We start from the raw sequence: 21,126 nt of genomic DNA on the forward strand, positions 1-21,126 counted from the left end.
GTTTTTTGGGGGGCAGAAATGCCTTCTCGAACATGTGACCTTTCGTGTGCCTTAATATCAAACTTGTATGCCATCCGTAAATACAATTGTTAAATTACAAGCCTAATTGGTTAAACCACAGAAAAAGTGAGCAACCTTCCAGCTAGCCATGATTGGCTGAGATAATGAGTGGGCTGGACATGCCGAGAGATGAGTTTGGATTGGTCTACCACAAAGCACGTGTCTGTCTATTGGAGCTGGTCATTATGTTTAGGTAATCGTGTCGAACGCGGCTTTAACTTTTTTTTTATTGCGTAGTAAAACTGCATAAACAATGTTGAGTTAAAGTGTACAGTTGGCTGGCTGACTCGCTAGCTAACGTTATGTGAATGCTCTCCACTTTCTGGAGGACCGAGTTTTGAAATCAGTGGAATTCGAGTATTATAGCTAAGGAGATGGAGAAAACACCAGATTACATCTGGATTACATCGTCAAACTAAGGCAACCATGCATGGCATCAGACAGGAGACACGTCCAACTATGATGTATACTACTGGTAAGATTCAGATGTTACACGTTTCTAATTTTGACAGGAAGTGGTTTCATTACAAGTGTACTGTTAGCTCGCTAACGTTAGCTGGCTGGGTCGCGAGCTACCGTTATGTGTATGAGCTTATTCTTCGTATCTCAGACACATTTGTTTGACTAGTTATAGCAATAGAACCTGGTTGGTTTGCTGCCTGCAGATTCACGCAGGGTAGTAACGTCATGAGATATTATTATGATTATGGTCCATTGTTTAGCTAGCTAACTAGCTACATGTCTTAACAAAAGACTCCACTCTAATTTATATTAAATTTTAAGTGTACTGTTAGCTAGCTAACGTTAGCTGGCTGTCTCGCTAACTAACGTTAACGTAAACTCACCCCATTCCGTACAAATGTGCGCAACCGCAACATTCAAAAGAGGCTACAAAGAAAACGAATGGGACTGTAGCGACTGTGTTGACTTCAAAATCGGGGGTGTGAACTAGGTTTCTATTCAAGCGTTGATCGACATGGTAATGGCTCCATCATGGTCTGGGGCGGTGTGTCACAGCATCATTGGACTGAGCTTGTTGTCGTTGCAGGCAATCTCAACGCTGTGCGTTACAGGGAAGACATCCTCCTCCCTTCCTGCAGGCTCATCCTGACATGACCCTCCAGCATGACAATGCCACCGGCCATACTGCTCGTTCTGTGCGTGATTTCCTGCAAGACAGGAGTGTTAGTGTTCTGCCATGGATAGCAAAGAGCACCGGATCTCAATCCCATTGAGCACGTCTGGGACCTTTTGGATCGGAGGGTGAGGGCTAGGGCCCTTCCCCCCAGAAATGTCTGGTGACTTGCAGGTGCCTTGGTGGGCAACAACATTTCCTCAGAGTTTCCCACTTGTAATTCTGATTTGGAGGGTCGTTCCAAGTCAAACTTCCCAGTCGGAACTAGGAACTTCCAATAACTCCGATAGCATGTGAACACAGCATGAGCTCCCACATGCTGACCTCTGACACCACCTACTAAGGAAATTACCTCAGTAACATCATTTTCGGCGGTTAATGCAACAATAATTAGTCTATAATTAATTAATCACTATAATTAGTCTAAAGGCATGATAGCTGTACTTTAGTTTATGGTTTCCATAGCTTGTTGGTCATTAGCCAATCAGCGTTTCTCAACGAGTTCAAAGCATCTGAATGCATCCATCTGGTTTTTAGGACTTCACAACTGGTAAATTCCCACCACCCACTTGGTTACGAACGTAGCATTATAGTTAAGCTATGTAATGACCGAACATGCCCTGCATACCTTCAACATTTTTCGGCAAATATAATTTATTTAAAAAAACAAAAACACTTTCCATCATCATTTGTAGCAGGAAAGAAAGTTAGACAAAAGAAAAATCCACCTCTGTTGAACGGATAACGATTTTGTTGATCTTTAGAACAGTTCTCCTATAGTTGCCATTACCTACTGTTCACATGTCGCAATGTTGCTGTTTTTGGCGACGTTGCTTTTGTGGAATAAACAATGTCAATAAAGGAAACCTGTCTATGGTAAAACTACACTTACCAGACGGCAACAAAATCGAGGTTTCAGATGATTGGCTGAAGCTGCCCACTCCCCCTCGGATATGGCTGCAGTGACTCTGAAGACGTTATGCGATCCTCTGACATCTTTGATACTTTTAAAACGATAAACATCGATTTCCACAGCTACATTTAATTTATGCGATGGCTTTTCATGCCAGCAAGTGCTGCCGCATTGTACTGTGCAACCATTACGTTGTCAAGGCCCTGTCAACGCAGCACATGAAACTATTTGCGCCAAGCTCAACAGCCAAAATGCTGCGGTTCTATTCCAGTGATACGCAAGAGGAAAATGAACTTCAACTCGTAACTCCTGCACAGTCAATTGCAGCTGTCACTGTAACGACACAGGTAAGAAAGTACACCTATAACGGCTGCCCAGGCTAGTAAGAAAGGCTTTACCAACATTTCAAACTATTTAAGTTATAACGCACGTTCTTGCTAGCTGTCAAACTTACCAGTGGCGATTTCAGCATGTAAATAAATATTGGTGGGGCAACAACAACAAAGTGGGATGCATGCCAGCAATGCCACTACACTAAACCATACATGAATTGTCACCATTATAGTGCAAACGGTGCCTACATAAAGCTGTCCCAAAATCTTAGCACTGCTACATCTGGCTATCAGCCTTGTCTGGCATCAAAACAGTTCATTCAGCCACATTTACTGACTTAAAAAACATGGCTGACTTGCTTATTAAGCATGTGGTTTCTAATGACATTTAAGATGTACAAACTATGGCATTAGGGGACGACAAGCTGATGAGGCAATCCGTAATTTCGATTAAGACATTAATTAGCGAGTTTAGAACGGACGTAGTCAATATAACTTTGATTACGCACAATAGACTGACTTGGAAGGTGATTTCCAACAGTCAAAGTCCAGCAATAAGATGTTATTTGTAAACTCTACATAAATACGGGGTTCCACGCGAACATCGTCACATTCAACAGCGTTTAAGAATTATTACCATCTTGTGATCAAGCCATCAATGTTTTGTGATTATTGGTATCGTAAAAATATTAGCTAACGGTTCAGAAATGAGCATGTTTGACATTTCAGTGGAAATACTCATAACAGCTTTTTGATAAACGCCTTAGCAAAAAAATAAAAAATACGTCCCGTATTATCGGCATACGGTCCCCAGTTATCGGCCACCTTTACTATTTTGCTCAATTACAAGATATCTGTTTAATTTTGTTAAAAAATGATAAACCAACCTCGTATCCGAAGTGTTTATTAGATAGTTGGCTAGCTTTCCGGCTTGCATTGTCAACTTTTAATTAATTGCGTAGCCCGGTGCGCCCTCCTCTGGACTCTTAAATGGTTCTTCACCAACATATTGCTTACAACACAACATATTGTGTTGTTACAAAATAATGTCTCATTTGTTTTTACATATTAATCTTGGCTTTAACTTCATGACTGATGTCTTGAGATGTTGCTTCAATATATCCACGTAACTTTCTTGCCTCATGATGCCATCTATTTTGAGAAGTGCACCAGTCCCTCTTGCAGCAAAGCACCCCCACAACATGATTCTGCCACCCCCGTGCTTCACATAACAATGGTCATTATGGCCAAACAGTAAAATGTTTGTTTTATCAGACCAGAGGACATTTCTCCAAAAAGTATGATCTTTGTCCCCATGTGCAGTTGCAATCTGGCTTTTTTCTGGCGGTTTTGGAGCATTGGCTTCTTCCTTGCTGAGCGGCCTTTCAGGTTATGTCGATATAGGACTAATGTTTACTGTAGATATAGATACTTTTGTACCGGTTTCCTCCAGCATCTTCACAAGGTCCTTTGCTGCTGTTCTGGGATTGATTTTCACTTTTCACACCAAAGTACGTCCGTCTCTAGGAGACAGAACACGTTTCCTTCCTGAGCGGTATGACGGCTGTGTGGTCCCATGGTGTTTATACTTGCGCACTATTGTTTGTACAGATGAACGTGGTACCCTCGGGCGTTTTGTAAATTGCTCCCAAGGACTCAAATGATGTCAATTAGCCTATCAGAAGCTTCTAACGCCATGACATCATTTTCTCAAATGTTCCAAGCTGTTTAAAGGCACAGTCAACTTGGTGTATGTTAACTTCTGACCCACTGGAATTGTGATACAGTGAATTATAAGTGAAACAATCTGTCTGTAAACAATTGTTGGAAAAATTACTTTTCATGTACAAAGTAGATGTCCTAACCGACTTGCCAAAACTACAGTTTGTTAACAAGAAATTTATGGAGTGGTTGAAACACTTGGAGTCATTAAAACTAGTTAATGTAAACTTCCGACTTCAGTTGTAAATGTGGTATTTCTTTTTTTTATATATACAATTGCAAACATTTCTAGACCTGTTTTTGCTTTGTAATTATCGGGTATTGTGTGGAGATTGAGGGGGGGGGCCCATGTGGAAAAAGTCAAGGGGTCTGAATACTTTCTCCAATGCACTGTGTACGGGTAATAGTCTAGCTACATTTTCTAATTTTGTCAGTTAGTTTTCATTGCAAGTTAAAGTGTACTCTTAGCTAACTAGCAACCATTAGCTTGCTGACTCTCCAGCTAAAGTTGTGTATGATCTGTGTAGTAATATTGTTTGAATCAGAAAGCCATTTGCATTGCTAGTTATAGTTTGCTAACATTTAACCTTTTTGGGTAACTTAGCTACCTGCATATTCATACTACAGTTATGGCAGTGTTTGTTTTGACAGTAGTATGATTTGGGATTATGTTGCTTCTTTGTTTAGCTAGCTAGATGTCTAAACAAAAGACTCCACTTCGCCAGATGACTACATGACCCATCAAGTTGCTCGATGTGTGTCTGGGGGTGATTACGGCCATCTATTGTATTTTATGACATGTGTACATGTCTAAACAATAGTGACCCATCCACTTAGCTAGATGTGGCTGAGGGTTGGTTATAGCATTTCCTTCACATGACCCATCAATGTAAACAAGTGTGTCGGGTAAGTGTCATCTAAAATGTTTTTATCTGGACACTTTGTTTTGTTTTTCATATTGCTACTATGCAAGTAACCATTTCACTGTACCGTTGTCACATGCACACAATACAGAATGTGTAAAACTTAGCTTTTATTTGATATGCGTGTTTACCAGAGATGGTAATGTGGAAAAACAACATGACCTGTTCCAAAGTCAGATTAGGATATATGCCAAGGACTAGATAAAGTGTATTTTTACCTGGAGTGTTACCACTTTTAGTCTTAATCTTTGGTTGTTTATGAAACTACTCAGCCTCACGTGAATCCTTAAAAAGATGGTTGGGGCTAAGGTTAATGCTGAATGGGTGTAGACAAAGAAGAGCTCTCCAGTAGATGTACCAAAATATTCAAGGGCCATTTTTGTCAAAAGTGGGGTTGATCAACTTTCAAGCAGAATTATATACCCATACTTACTTACTTCTCTAATTTTATCCAATGTAAAAAACACTTTCAAATGTTGCTACTGTGGCAGTCGGTCACAAATAGTGAAGAGAACAGGTCCAAAAATGCACCTCTGTGGTGCACTTCAAGATAATTCATTCAATCAACTAGCATGATCAAAAGCTTTTGACATGTCCTCAAACAAAGCAGCACATTTCATTTGAGTGTTTAAAGCATTAAGAGCATTAACTACTAATGCGGGTTCTGTAATAGTGCTATGCAAAGGCCTAAACCCTGATTTTGGTTTACATTCAAAATGCATTTCTCAGATAGAGAATCTTCGCTTGAGACGGAAGACCTTAAATGGGGTGATAAGGATTACAATCACTACAGTCCCCGCTTCCAATGTGGCAGCACAAGCGAATTTCCATAATTTTGTAATATTTCCTGATAATAATGTTAGATAAAAAAGCAGACCAGGATCCAATTGTTCGGCCCCTGTGGATTTAATAATCAACTTGGTTTCTCTCCTTCAAAATGTATACAAAATGAATCCCAAACGTTACCAATAAACTTATCCAAACAAGTCAATCAACGTTTATAATCAAACAATAGGTACCCTAATACGCAAATAAACGATAACATTTAAGACGGAGATTCATTATTGTCTTTACCGGAGAAAAATATCAAAGAACGCACTAGGAAACACTACAGACAAAATGGGAGCCACCTAGAAAAACTAAAATGTCTGGCTCATTTTTCCCAAAAGCAGCCTGAAACTCTTTCTAAAGAATATTGCAACAACACGTCATCAGTAGGGTAAAACTACCCTGTATCAAGACGGTCTAAACCCAGCTCATGTTTCCTATTAGTGGGTGAACAATCCAACGCAATCCAGCCCTAGGAACTGCAATCGGGCACGATTCCCACCCTATTATAAAAGTGCCAGCCATTGAAATCAGTGGTAGGATACATTTTTCTGGGGGGGGGGCTGTTGTCCTCGGGGTTTTGCCTGCCATTTCAGTTCTGTTAAACTCACAGGCTTTATTTTAACAGTTTTTGAAATTTTAGAGTTTTCCATCCAAATCTACCAATAATTATATGCATATGCTAGCTTCTGGGCCTGAGTTAACAGTTAACTTTGGGCACGCTTTTCATCTGGAAGTCAAAATACCGCCCCCTTACCCTAAGAAGTTAACTAGCATGGGTTACTAATATGACTGCCATGACTAGGATTATGCCTTTGGCTGCTGGACAATAAAACATTATGTTGATGGTAACCAGTTCATAATAGCAATAAGGCACCTTGGGGGTTTGTGGTATAAAGCCAATATACCTCACCCCCTCGGGCCTTATTGTTTAACAATAATAATAATGCATAGTGCTTTACAATTGTACCCTATACAATTGTCTTGTCAGTGAAAGAACACTTGATGCAAAACCATTCCAGATGTATTTGTCCATGTAGATATTGTAATGAATCACAAATTTGATGACACTTCACATTTTTGAAAAATATGTTTAGACTGGTATTCAGTATGAGTTGCATTAGTTTCCTTTACAATTATGCAATCAAGGTTTTCATTGACAGACTTACAGTGGGGCAAAACAAGGTTTTAGTCAGCCACCAATCGTGCAAGTTCTAATTTTCATCATAGGTACACTTCAACTATGACAGACAAAATGAGAAAAAAAATTCCAGAAAATCACGTTGTAGGATTTTAAATTAATTTATTTGAAAATTATGGTGGAAAATAAGTATTTGGTCAATAACAAAAGTTAATCTCAATACTTTGTTATATACCCTTTGTTGGCAATGACAGAGGTCAAACGTTTTCTGTAAGTCTAAACAAGGTTTTCACACACTGTTGCTGGTATTTTGGCCCATTCCTCCATGCAGATCTCCTCTAGAGCAGTGATGTTTTGGGGCTGTTGCTGGGCAACACGGACTTTCAACTCCCTCCAAAGATTTTCTATGGGGTTGAGATCTGGAGACTGGCTAGGCCACTCCAGGACCTTGAAATGCTTCTTACGAAGCCACTCCTTCGTTGCCCGGGCGGTGTGTTTGGGATCATTGTCATGCTGAAAGACCCAGCTACGTTTCATCTTCAATGCCCTTGCTGATGGAAGGAGGTTTTCACTCAAAATCTCACGATGCATGGCCCCATTCATTGTTTCCTTTACACGGATCAGTCGTCCTGGTCACTTTGCAGAAAAACAGCTCCAAAGCATGATGTTTCCACCCCCATGCTTCACAGTAGGTATGGTGTTCTTTGGATGCAACTCAGCATTCTTTGTCCTCCAAACACGACGAGTTGAGTTTTTACCAAAAAGTTATATTTTGGTTTCATCTGACCATATGACATTCTCCCAATCTTCTTCTGGATCATCCAAATGTTCTTTAGCAAACTTCAGACGGGCCTGGACATGTACTGGCTTAAGCAGGGGGACACGTCTGGCACTGCAGGATTTGAGTCCCTGGAGGCGTAGTGTGTTACTGATGGTAGGCTTTGTTACTTTGGTCCCAGCTCTCTGCAGGTCATTCACTAGGTCCCCCTGTGTGGTTCTGGGATTTTTGCTCACCGTTCTTGTGATCATTTTGACCCCACGGGGTGAGATCTTGCGTGGAGCCCCAGATCGAGGGAGATTATCAGTGGTCTTGTATGTCTTCCATTTCCTAATAATTGCTCCCACAGTTGATTTCTTCAAACCAAGCTGCTTACCTATTGCAGATTCAGTCTTCCCAGCCTGGTGCAAGTCTACAATTTTGTTTCTGGTGTCCTTTGACAGCTCTTTGGTCTTGGCCATAGTGGAGTATGGAGTGTGACTGTTTGAGGTTGTGGACAGGTGTCTTTTATACTGATAACAAGTTCAATCAGGTGCCATTAATACAGGTAACGAGTGGAGGACAGAGGAGCCTCTTAAAGAAGAAGTTACAGGTCTGTGAGAGCCAGAAATATTGCTTGTTTGTAGGTGACCAAATACGTATTTTCCACCATAATTTGCAAATAAATTCATTAAAAATCCTAGTGTGATTTTCTGGATTTTTTTTCTCATTTTGTCTGTCATAGTTGAAGTGTACCTATGATGAAAATTACAGGCCTCTCATCTTTTTAAGTGGGAGCTTGCTTTTTTGCCCCACTGTATCTGGAGAACATAGATATTCAGCCAGAGAGACTAGCTGAATCCCTGATTTTTCTATTATTGCTGCTTTGCTCCCACATGAAGAACATAGTGCCTCGACCATGTTGTTCCATACACACCTCTGCATTTTCACTTTTCTCCCCTATGAAAAATATACTATCATCAACTTGCCAGGTTGTCATTGTAAATAAGATGTTGCTCTTAATTGACCTGCCAGGTTTACTAAAGGTAAAAGAAACTAAACTGAGTAAAGGGACAATGTTGCATGTTGATTTCATTCTCCTGTACGCAGTCACTAGGCAACCATGTTTTGTTTTTGTTTACCTGCATCTCCAAATGCTGTCTTTTTAGCATTTGTGGCCCAAAAATTCAATATTTGCATTTTTTCCGTATCATGTCCGAAAATATATTGTCTTATTCAATGAAGTGAGCCTACTTTAAGATGATTTGGACATGAAGCACAGTAAATGCTGGCTAAGTAAGCCTCCTTAAGGATGTTTGCTCACGGTTTCTTTTGTATTTTATTGTTATTGTCCAGGGGGTGGCTGTCCCAGGGGGCCGGAGGCGAAGGTTAAACCAGGACGTTCTACCCTTCTCTGCCTTCCTGACAGGCGACTTTTGTCGAAGGCACAGCTACCTGCGCGTCTCCATGATGGAGGAATGCAACCTTCGCTGTAAGCATTTTGAACAATATTATTCAATTTCTCGCCAATAGTGGTGATTCATCTCTGTCACATTAACTTTGGTCTTTCATTCATGAGAACTGTCCTGCACTTGTAATTCACCCCTTACCCCCTGAAAGAATCAGATAAACAAAATGCTAGCCTAATAGCTCCGTCTTGCCTTCCGATAGCCTAGGTCAGGGATAGGCAACTTTGATAGGGGTAGGGGACACAAAATTTGATCTCATCATGAGGGGCGCAGTTGCTCTGCTGATGCACAAGTAGGGCTGTGGCAGTCACGATATTTCGTCAACCAGTGATTGTCAAGCAAATAACTGTTCTCTTCGTGGTAATTGACTGTTAATTAACAAACTCATTTAGCACTTTCACACACAGCCCTACAAGCCACTGATGCTGACCTTTGGAACATCTACATTTTAAAATAAATCAATGTAATATAGACTACACAATAAATCCATTATTTATTTTGGACAGGTCTAAAGAAGCATGATATGAAGAAAATGTCTTATTTCAGAAGAACAGAAAAGCATACTCTGAGTTGTCCTTAACTGGCTCTATGCCATATAGCTGTGGGCTACACTAGTTCATTTAGTAGTGTCGTGGAAATTTCCTCTATTTACCAAATCATGGGAGCAAACCACACACACACAAGTCAGTTAGTTATAAAAGTCCATCTTTAATTATATAAGCTCTATAGCATTTTGACTTTCAACAGTTCAGTATCTCTAATGAAAAGTTGAGAGTCCCCACACAATGGCAAAATGGGATCCTTTATAGCAAAGATCACACATAGTCAGACAGCATAGACATAATTCATCGTTCAGCTTTGTCTCCTTTCCCAAACCCCAGAACCATAAACCAATCCTCCATATCAACAGGCATATATCAAATTGTCATTTAGATACAACCCACTCTAAATACAAACTCACAGAGAGGAGAGTGAGGCTATAGGTTAAGATAAAAGGGAGCATGAGAATGATTCCAGACACTGCCACCCTCCTTTCCCCACTAGAAAAAGGTAGGGAGTAAAATATATGTTTACACATGATGACACTTTGACCTCTCCCCTCTCTGTGGCCCATGCAACTTAGTTTTGACATAGAACAGATAACTGCAACCTCGCCACAGCATTATACAAAAATACCATTCTGATGAGAAGTAACTTACACCCATTTGATGAATATAAAAACATCTTACATATGTTACCAACAAATTCTGAATCTTCCCTAACATTAGACAAGATTTGCTTATAATTCCGTGGCAGTATTTTATATTATGAAAAATGCAGTTGATCAAAGCTGAACAAAATACAAAGGATATTTTCTCCAATCGATCTGAGAGAGTGGGCACATGCTGCTATTCTTGAGTGGTTAACAAAGAAATGTATATTCCTATATGCTTAATTTGGAGTTAATGTAACTTTAGTTCTACAAACGTTGGGCTATATGTTTTGATTTTTAATACATTGTAAGGCTGCATGAAGGTTGCGACTTAAATGATGATTTGAAAAAGTCACTGTCTTGAAAGGCATGTGCCCTGCTTTGTTTTTGTGCGCAGGCTGTACACACACCATCAGTCACTCATTCACAATTTGACAAGCACTTGATAATGACAAGATTTTCACGGCGGCATCCCCTTTGTGTGCCATAATGCACCTCCTTTTGTGGCCAGTGGATGTTGTGCACTTCTCCCTGAGTGCTGCGCTCCATCACGTGATCAGGCATTTCTCACAGGCTACAAGTGAAGACGGACCCATCGGGGACGCAACTATGCTTGTCCTTATCCAATTCTGAGGTAGATATTGGAAGAACTGTCCACATTTTTGTCAGCCAACAAGATGAGCAGGCCTAACGAATAGCAAAAGCACTAGCCTATGTCAATCTACTATAGTAGTACAAAGGTCGACCTATTCTGTGTGATAAATAAATATTCCAAACAGTCTGGAACAGTTGTGAGATGCGATAGATCCCAAATTAATACAACCACTAGCACCAAAAAAAAGTAATTGTATGCAATGTGGCTGACGGCTATTTCTTCACATTATAAGTGTAGCAATGCGCACATGGTAGTAGGCGATAGGCGCAAATGTTCTATTAGCGGAAAACACTATCAAAAGTGACCGGAAATGCAATTATGCATGTAATACTTTTATTATAAAGGTGCATTTTTATGGTGAAAATTGTCTTCCCCAAACTTGACTCGTGCTGCTTATATATGCCAGTTAGGCTCTACACCCCTTGTAAAGGGGATTAATGTGCTTAATTTTAAGAAGTTATTTGGCCACTTTAGTGTCTATGGGCTAGGCTACGTGAGGTGTGTGTGTGACCATGATTTTTTTTTAAAGGCATTGTTTCTTATGCTAGGCATCATTCACAAGTGATAATATATCATTGTGATAGGCTATTATCAACCATCAGACTATTCTTGATTTAATCTTGTCTTTACGTATACTAAATAATGTGTGAAATTTGTTTTGATTTAGAATGGACCATTATCATGCACCTGTATCGAAACGGGTGGGAAAAAATACATTTCATCTATGCGAATGGAGGACGCTTTTCCCGGTGGTTTATTTTCATGCCAGTCAGGTAGTCTATACTTCTGTTTTAAATATAAGCAACGTGCTTAATATTAGGAAAGTTTAGAAATAAATATAGTAGGCCTTTAAAAAGCTGATCCTCCTCTTTTCAGTAGAGGCACATCACTGTTTTCTTGCACAAGTGATTGATTACATTTTTGTCACACATTTGCATCAACATCAGTGTGATTAGAGGGACAATAAAGTGCTGAGTACCAGGCAGTTAGCAAGTTTGGTAGACTAATGACCATCGGCAGCATCAGAGCTTGGAGAAGCCTAATTATTTGACTAAACGATCACATGGAATTTGACTGCCTTCATGACTAGTGGTGGTAGTACGGTCACCGCAACAGCCCTACGCACAACCAAATGTTTAAATTGCACCTTGTATATTCTAACTCGCAACAGTAAGTTGAGACCCCGATTGAGTTCCAAATTGTTTTTATTATTTTGGTGGAAATTCATTCGAGGGCCTTAAAGGGGCCAGGCCGCCAGTTGCTCATCCCTGGCCTAGGGTGACCTGTCCACTATATCCTTTCAGATCTATGCAAGCGCCTAGGCTAAGGTGTAGGGACATGTTTGAAATTGGTTGCATTGTGAGGTAGTGGCAGTTTACGTTTTCCTTTGCATAATATGTGATTGACTGGCTCAAGTCAGTCTTAAGTAGCAAATTAGAAATTGTGTTTTTTGCATTGGAAAGAAGTAGAGACTCCGAGCTAGAAAATGGTACTATATCATACGCTACAGTTGGGAAAGTAATTCTGCTTTGAAAGTTGATAAACTCCAGAAAATGACCCTTGAATCTTTTGGTACACGTAATGGAGAACTCTTCTTTGTCTACACCCAGTCAGCATTGTTCACACTCTCTTAAGCCTTAGGCTCACCCATCTCTTTAAGCATTCACATGCGAGGTTGAACAGATTGAGTACAGTAGAGTACTAAACACCAAAGATTTTAAGACTCGAGGCTGGTTTATTATACTACGTCTATCAACCTGTCTGTCTACAGTTGTCGCAGTGACATTATGACCATTCGTAATCCGACATCAAACTTGTCGTTATGAAAAAGTAAACACAAAAACGACAGGCTGCGTAACATCAGCAGCCTGGTGGTCCAGAATAGCATAACTTGTGTATTTTAACACCAATAATGAATTTAGTCTACAGTATGTCAATCTAGCAAACCAGGTGACTAAAAGCAACTTCTAAACAATGTTTTGGTTCGTTTCTAGCTTGCTAGCCAGTTCAAATAATGACCATATCATATAGCTGACAACGTCTTTACAGGAAAATAAACTCACAACAATATCATTATTTACAAGTTAATTGCGAGATAATTACAAAAATGATTTACGGTTGTGAGTGAGACGAAATAAAAGCAAGGCTTTCTTCTTCTTTTAGAACTTGGATACCAGTTGGCCTACTGTTTATATCCTAATTCGACTTTGGTGCAGGTCATGTTCTTCACATTACCATCTCTGGTAAACACTCCCAATATCAAATCAAAGTGTATTTGTCACATGCACAGGATACAGAAGGTATCTAGCTAACAGTACACTTTAACGAAAACAAAAATTTAAAAACTTTTAATATCTGAAAATGTAGCTTGTCTCTCTTACCCATATACATGGATGATCGAACGCTTCTCCCTCTGTCACGGATGCCATGGTTGCCCTTATTTCTTTTTTAAAGATGTAATCCAGTGTTTTATACAACAGCCTTCTGTGTTCTCTTTTCGACTCCCTCCGCATATTTGCAATCAAACGGCATAATTTTCTCCATCTACTTAGCTATCATACTCCCACTGATTTCAAAACTTGGTCCTCCAGAAAGTGGAGAGCAACACTTTTGCAGTTCTTCATGATATCTTTAAAAAACAGCCACGTTAGGATTACCTACACATACTGAGCAGCTCATGTTATAGGTGGAAGTGTGCTACATGGCAGACCAATCCAAACTCATATCTCAGCATGTTTAGCCCATCCATTATCTCAGCCAATTATGGCCAGCGGGACGGTTCCTGATGTTTTCCATGGTGTTAAAAAGAAAAATGCTATTGCAACCTCTTTGCAATAAGGAATTGAGACCAAAAGCTTAAGAGAAGTTCCAAGTGTTTAATACCGAGGATGTCGCCAGCTGAGTGCATCCATTTAGAAAGTTCACAACACATCTTATACTCTTCCCTCCTGTAGGTGTCACCTCCACAGCTATACATTTATGACCCCAATGAGTTTGCCATATCTCCCCCGTGGAATGTCCATGGTCCTCTCTTGTCCTGGGCCTGACCCTGCTGTCTGATCGTAGGCTATTTCCTCATTTGATTAGGTCAACCTTTCCAAATTAGCTTGCACACAGTTTAATGGCCTAAACTCTATTAATACTCACAGTAATCATTCACTAAACAGGATACAAACAAACTACAGTTTAACTTGGATTCTGTTAAAATGTAACATGTGGCTAAACCAACGAGGCTTGTAATTTTAACTATTTTATTCATATTTACAGATGGCATAGAAGTGTATTATTAAGGCACATGAAAGTTCACATGTTCCAAAAGGTATTTCTGCAGCAAAATGCATTTTGATGAATTTTTTTTTTAAAGGTTTTGCGTTCAAATGGCTCTCCTGTGAAGTAGTACGTACTACTGTGAAGTAGTACGTACTACTGTGAAGTAGTACGCCTAGCTTCCTGAAACGAGTCACAAATCAAATCTTATTTGTCACATACACATGGTTAGCAGATGTTAATGCGAGTGTAGCGAAATGCTTGTGCTTCTAGTTCCAACCATGCAGTAATATCTAACAAATAACCTAACAATTTCACAACTACCTTATACACACACAAGTGTAAAGGAATTCATAAGAAAATGTACATAAAAATATATGAATGAGCGATGGCCGAACGGCAGTAGATGGTACAGTATATACATATGAGATGAGTAATGTATGGTATGTAAACATTGTATGAAGTGGCATTGTTTAAAGTTGCTAGTGATAAATTTTTTCATAAACTTTTCAATATTAAAAGTGGCTAGAGATGAGTCAATATGTTGTCAGCAGCCACTCAATGTTAGTGATGGCTGTTTAACAGTCTGATGGCCTTGAGATAGAAGCTGTTTTTCAGTCTCTCGGTCCACGCTTTGATGCACCTGTACTAACCTCGCCTTTTGGATGATAGCGGGGTGAACAGGCAGTGGCTCAGGTGGTTATTGTCCTTGATGATCTTTTTGGCCTTCCTGTGACATCGGGTGGTGTAGGTGTCCTGGAGGGCAGGTAGTTTGCCCCCGGTGATGTGTTGTGCAGACGTCACTACCCTCTGGAGAGCCTTAAGGTTGTGGGCGGAGCAGTTGCCGTACCAGGCAAAAATATGTTCAAATGGCTCTCCTGTGAAGTAGTGACGTACGCCTAGTTTCCTGAAACGAGTCAGATTTAGCTAAGATTACTTGTTAGATATTACTGCATGGTCGGAACTAGAAGCACAAGCATTTCGCTACACTCGCATTAACATCTGCTAACCATGTGTATGTGACAAATAAGATTTGATTTGATATACACTACCGGTCAAAAGTTTTAGAACACCTACTCATTCAAGGGTTTTTCTTCATTTGTACTATTTTCTACATTGTAGAATAATAGTGAAGACATCAAAACTATGAAATAACACTTGGAATCATGTAGTAACCAAAAAAGTGTTAAACAAATCAAAATATATTTGAGATTCTTCAAATAGCCACCATTTGCCTGGATGACAGCTTTTCACACATTTGGCATTTTCTCAACCAGCTTCATGAGGTAGTCACCTGGAATGCATTTCAATTAACAGGTGTGGCTTGTTAATTTGTGGAATGGATTTCCTTAATGCGTTTGAGCCATTGTGTTGTGACAGGGAGGGGGGGGGGGGGGTGTACTGAAGATAGCCCTATTTGGTAAAAGACCAAGTCCATATTATGGTAAGAACAGCTCAAATAAGCAAAGAGAAATGACAGTCCGTCATTACTTTAAGACATGAAGGTCAGTCAATACGGAACATTTCAAGAACCTTTCTTCAAGATCGTTAGCAAAACCGATCAGGTGCTATGATGAAACTGGCTCTCATGAGGACTGCCACAGGAATGGAAGGCCCAGAGTTATCTCTGCTGAAGAGGATAAGTTAATTTGAGTTACCAGCCTCAGAAATTGCAGCCCAAATGAATGCTTCACAGAGTTCAAGTAACAGACACTGGACAGAGGAACTCTGCCTAGAAGGCCAGCGTCCCGGAGTCGCCTCTTCACTGTAGAGGTTGAGACTGGTGTTTTGCAGGTACTATTTAATGAAGCTGCCAGTTGAGGACTTGTGAAGCATCTGTTTCTCAAACTAGACACTCTAATGTACTTGTCCTCTTGCTCAGTTGTGCACCGGGGCCTCCCACTCCTCTTTCAATTCTGGTTAGACACAATTTACGCTGTTCTGTGAAGGGAGTGGTACACAGCGTTGTACAAGATTTCTTGGCAATTTCTCACATGGAGTAGCCTTCATTTCTCAGAACAAGAATAGACTGAGTTTCAGAAGAAAGTACTTTGTTTCTGGCCATTTTGAGCCTGTAATCAAACCCACAAATGCTGATGCTCCAGATACTCAACTAGCCAATTTTATTGCTTCTTTAAATCAGGACAACAGTTTTCAGCTGTGCTAACACAATTGCATAAGGGTTTTCTAATGATCAATTAGATTTTGTAAATGATAAACTTGGATTAGCTAACACAACTTGCCATTGGAACACAGGAGTGATGGTTGCTGATAATGGGCCTCTGTACGACTGTAGATATTCCATAAAAATCAGCCAGTTTCCAGCTACAATAGTCATTTACAACATTGTCTACACTGCATTTCTGATCAATTGTATGTAATTTTAATGGACAAAAAGTGTGCCTTTCTTTCAAAAACAAGGACATTTCTAAGTGACCCCAAACGTTTGTACGGTGATGTATGTAAATAAGGTATTTATTCATTTAATTCGTACTGTGTGTAGATTGAGGGGGGGAAAGTATAAGCGATTTTAGAATAAGGCTGTAACGTAACAAAATGTGGAAAATGTCAAGGGGTCTGAATAGTTTCCCAAATTCACTGTGCGTGAGAAGAGTCCAGTAGGAGGGAGTCGGTGCAAAACGGGGTAAATGCTAATAGTCCAGGTAGCCTTTTGATTAACTGTTTAGCAGTCTTATGGCTTGGGGGTAGAAACTGCTCCGGAAACTTTATCCCAGACTTGGCGCTCCGGTACTGCTTGTCATGCTGTAGCAGACTGAATAGTCTATGGCTTGGGTGGCTGGGGTCTTTGACAATTTTCCTGGCCTTCCTCTGACACCGCCTGTTAGAGGTCCTGGATGGCAGGGAGCTCAGCCCCAGTTAATATAGTGGGCCATCCGCACCACCCTCTGTAGCACTTTGCCAAGCAGTTGCCATACCAAGTGGTGATGCAGCCAGTTCGAGATGCTCTCAATGGAAGTTCACTAGGCAGCATGCCGTGTGCGCAATACCCGGACTGCTGCATCTGGCGGGGTCAAGTCTGGGTAGTCTGCCATGGTTTTATTTAATATTCGTTGGGATCGACATGGGGCGTGATTTTATTCCCCATAGTTTATTGTACTGAAGTTGACTGACTGAAAGGGAACGTAATGTTTTGACTAACTACTGTTCCCTGAAGGAGGGAAACGAGGTACAACACCTATTTGGCCCCGCACCGCCCATTCCTGGGCTCGGTGAAGAGTGGAATTAAATTGAGGGAATTAATCCAAGCCTCTCGCTTATCACCTGTGGAAGGCGGGGCTTCCAGGGAGGCTCAGATTTCATTGGTCTTGTCAGCTGTGGTTTTAGCTCCTTCAACCAAGTGTGCGACTCCCCATAGTATGTTGTACCTCTTTTCCCTCCTTCAGGGAACAGTAGTTAGTCATAACGTTACGTTTTTATCGCACACTGATTCAGATTTCAAACCAGGTGAAATTGTTATCTCTTTCGTTTCTCTCTCTCCTGACTCATCTGGCCTACATAACACTCACGCACTCGCTTTCCACCTCTCTCCTAATCTTGTCCCCTCAGTCCATTTTGATTTGAATTTGATAAAGTGAACCCATAGAAATGTACCAGAGAGCTCATATAATTTATTTTTACTCCTATGAGTAAATTTGAAGTTTGTAAATTAACTGAAAAGGTGCATACCACCACCTATTGTGCTGGAGTGTGTAAAGTCTGAACAGGTATGAAGCCAAGGTAGGTGATTTACTGCCACCTGCAGTTTATGGAATGTCCAGGAGTATAGTTAATTGGCTAAACCATCCTGGTGACCTGGATAGAATTCTGTTATCCTTACTTAACTCATTAGCATGTTCCACCCAATTGACTACTTCAAAATGGTGAAAGCCCTCAATGGCGCTGCCTATGTTGTCAAAGAAGTGGAGATGTGCATCTCTATGAGTTGTGTTTTCAGCTACATTGTATTCTTCTGGCATGCAAAATGGGAAACATTGATCTTCTGCTTGGATAGAGGCCTTTTTGACCTCGAAGTCATGTGGTAACTTTTAAAATAAAATCACTAACACTGTTTGAATTACAATAATGACAATGCATTACCATATTACAATGCTGTTTGACTATATGTTAGAGTTGCCTTCCTAAACCTTCATCTTCATTTCTTCCCTGTCTCTCAGGCACCACAGCCAAAAGGCCTCTGTCCCTGCCCATGACCAGAATCTTCCAGGGGTCCTTTCCCCCCCTCTCCTATGTCCCCCCTCCTAGAGTCCTCACCTCAGCTATGACCCTCCAACAGTACCACTCCAGAAGCGGGGGTGGCCAACCCAGTAAGGATGTATCGTGCCTTTCAGGCTACACTGTTTCAACAGTGCAGCCTGGTATCAGCTGCTCGGGAACCCACCAGTGTGGAAGAATCCCTCAGTGGTCCCATTTTGTCAAAAGAAGCCGTTACGGGGGTGACAGTGCCTCTAGTGTAGCCCCCCGCAGAAAATATGGGAACGGTGACTTACTGGCAACCCCCAGTTATCAAACCAAAGCTTCTGGTTCTGACACACACACAAATGAATTGAGTCACAATGACACAGACTGCCTCAGGTACACCGTTACCAGGGGTCCAAACTTAATAAAGAATTCCTCTACAAGGACCTCCGGGATTCCTTCCCTTTGCACACTACTGAGAAATGCCAAAACAGGGCCCCTCCTAGGCCAGCATAGCATAAGGCTGTGCCACAGACAAACCTCCAGAGATGTCCCCCAAGCCACACTCAAAAAACCCACACAGGAGCACTTGGTGGCGGATGCAAATTCCTCTCACTACCTTAAGCCAGACAACCCCACTACCGCCCAACTGACACACACTGACGCCCAAGGCCGGGCCTCCATGGTGGATGTGGGCAGCAAGTCTCCCACACGGCGAAGCGCCACAGCCACAGCTACCGTTCATCTGGGCCCCACCACTTTCGGCCTGCTCCGTGACAACCAGTTAGCTAAGGGCGACGCACTAGCCGTAGCGCAACTAGCGGGAATCATGGCCGCCAAGCAGACTAGCGCCCTCATCCCGCTCTGCCACCCGCTGCCCTTAGACCATATCTCCGTCACCTTCAACCTCGACGCCAGCCGACTCGCAGCCGTTGTCACGGCGACTGCCCACACCACAGGCCGCACCGGTGTGGAGATGGAGGCCTTGACGGCAGTCACGGTGGCAGCGTTGACGCTTTACGACATGTGCAAGGCGGTGAGTCATGACATCACCTTTACGGACGTCAAGCTGGTCAGTAAGACAGGCGGGAAGAAGGACTTCCACCGTGAACCCTGACTTCTAACCCCTGCCCAAAACCTGATTTCCACACAGCACCAGGTTTGGGTGTCAATACTTTATTCAGATAAGTTTAACTCGGGAGACTTCCTGAATTGAAATTGGAATCTCCTTTCCGACCCCCTAATCTCTGATCACAGAGGATCAAGAAATGCCTCACTGTAAGTCCTCGACTGATTTAAGTTTCCATAACCTATGTGAATCAAATCAGCGTGCCGATGGCACTGTTTGCCTGGTAGGCCGTGCCACGACTTGCTGATAGTATTGGTCCTTCCATTGTACCAGATAACAGGGCATGGGTACGATCAGAAATGCTTACTCTGGCTATCTGTACTGTACATTTTGTTAAATATCAGTCGCACACTCTCCCTTAACATATTAAATGTAGGAAATGTAAAATTGCAGTTTTGCTTTTGCTTTATTTTATAGTCTGTTTTTTTTAAATCTGGGGCATCATTTATGAAATGTTCTTACACACAGATTTAGATTGTGAATTGTTTGTACGTTTAAATCCATGACAACATTGCTTCATAAACCGTAAACTTGATGTGAAAAAATGATTAATTAGATTTTTTTATTAAAGGGTGATTTATTAATGAAACATGCTTGTGTGATTCCTACACCTTTAACAATGCTTATACATTTTATAAATTGTCACTCCATACATTTTTTTTATGATTGTGTGCTGAAATTTAGTATAAAACTTAGCTAACTTTGAGACCCCTTGTATGTACTAAGAAAGTGTTAAAATGGTAATTGCATAATAATGGCCTAGTAACACTGCACAATTCATATTGGATCAGTTATTTCTGTATACCAGAAATAACTAGTTTGTTAGTGAATACCAGGTGGAAATGGCAACAATATCAACAACATGGTAAGTACAGTGCCTTCGGAAAGTATTGACCCCTTGACTTTTTCCACATATTGTTAGGTTACAGCCTTGTAAAATCTATAAATGTGTTTTTTTCCCCTCATTGATCGACACAAAGAATGACAAAGCAGAAACAGGTTTTTTGAATTTTGGGGCAAATTTATTAAAAATAAAACACGGAAATATACATTTACATAAGTATTCAGACTCTTTACTAGGTACTTTGTTGAAGCAACTTCAGCAGTGATTATAGCCTCGAGTCTTCTTGGGTATGATGCTACAAGCTTGGCACACCTGTATTTGGGGTGTTTCTCCCATTCTTTGCAGATCCTCTCAAGCCTTGTCAGGTTGGATGGGGAGTATTTCTGCAAAGCTATTTTCAGGTCTCTTCAGAGATGTTAGGTTGGGCTCAAGTCCGGGCTTTGGCTGGGCCACTCAAGGACATTGAGACTTGTCCCGAAGCCACACCTGCGTTGTCTTGTCTGTGTGCTGAGGGTCGTTGTCCTGTTGGAAGTTTGAACCTTTTCCCCTGTCTGGGGCCCTG

At 41.1% G+C, this 21,126-nt stretch overlaps 1 protein-coding gene across 2 annotated transcripts; it reads left to right on the forward strand.

The window, feature by feature from the left end:
• The first annotated feature begins 1,772 nt into the window (after positions 1-1,772).
• On the forward strand, positions 1,773-20,309 carry LOC110505250 (molybdenum cofactor biosynthesis protein 1). 2 transcript variants are annotated; one of them, XM_021584356.3, is made up of 3 exons: positions 1,773-2,455; positions 9,168-9,303; positions 18,570-20,309. In XM_021584356.3, the coding sequence occupies exons 1-3, from the start codon at positions 2,249-2,251 to the stop codon at positions 19,706-19,708; spliced, it is 1,482 nt and encodes a 493-aa protein (XP_021440031.3). In that variant the 5' UTR covers positions 1,773-2,248; the 3' UTR covers positions 19,709-20,309. The 2 variants fall into 2 exon arrangements, with proteins under 2 accessions (XP_021440031.3, XP_090076575.1); XM_090220449.1 differs by lacking the exon at positions 9,168-9,303 and having other exon boundaries at positions 2,125-2,455.
• Positions 20,310-21,126: the final 817 nt, after the last annotated feature.

The sequence above is a fragment of the Oncorhynchus mykiss genome, chromosome 25 (assembly GCF_057628025.1).
Source record: "Oncorhynchus mykiss isolate SJ-2025 chromosome 25, ASM5762802v1, whole genome shotgun sequence".
Classification (NCBI taxonomy): Eukaryota; Metazoa; Chordata; class Actinopteri; order Salmoniformes; family Salmonidae; genus Oncorhynchus; species Oncorhynchus mykiss.

Excerpts from the sequence above, each read along its gene's own strand:
- LOC110505250 (XM_021584356.3), top strand. The coding sequence starts at position 2,249 with ATGGCTTTTCATGCCAGCAAGTGCTGCCGCATTGTACTGTGCAACCAT. Across the intron at positions 2,456-9,167 it reads CTGTCACTGTAACGACACAG|GGGGTGGCTGTCCCAGGGGG; the intron begins GTAAGAAAGTAC and ends GTTATTGTCCAG. Across the intron at positions 9,304-18,569 it reads GGAGGAATGCAACCTTCGCT|GCACCACAGCCAAAAGGCCT; the intron begins GTAAGCATTTTG and ends CCTGTCTCTCAG.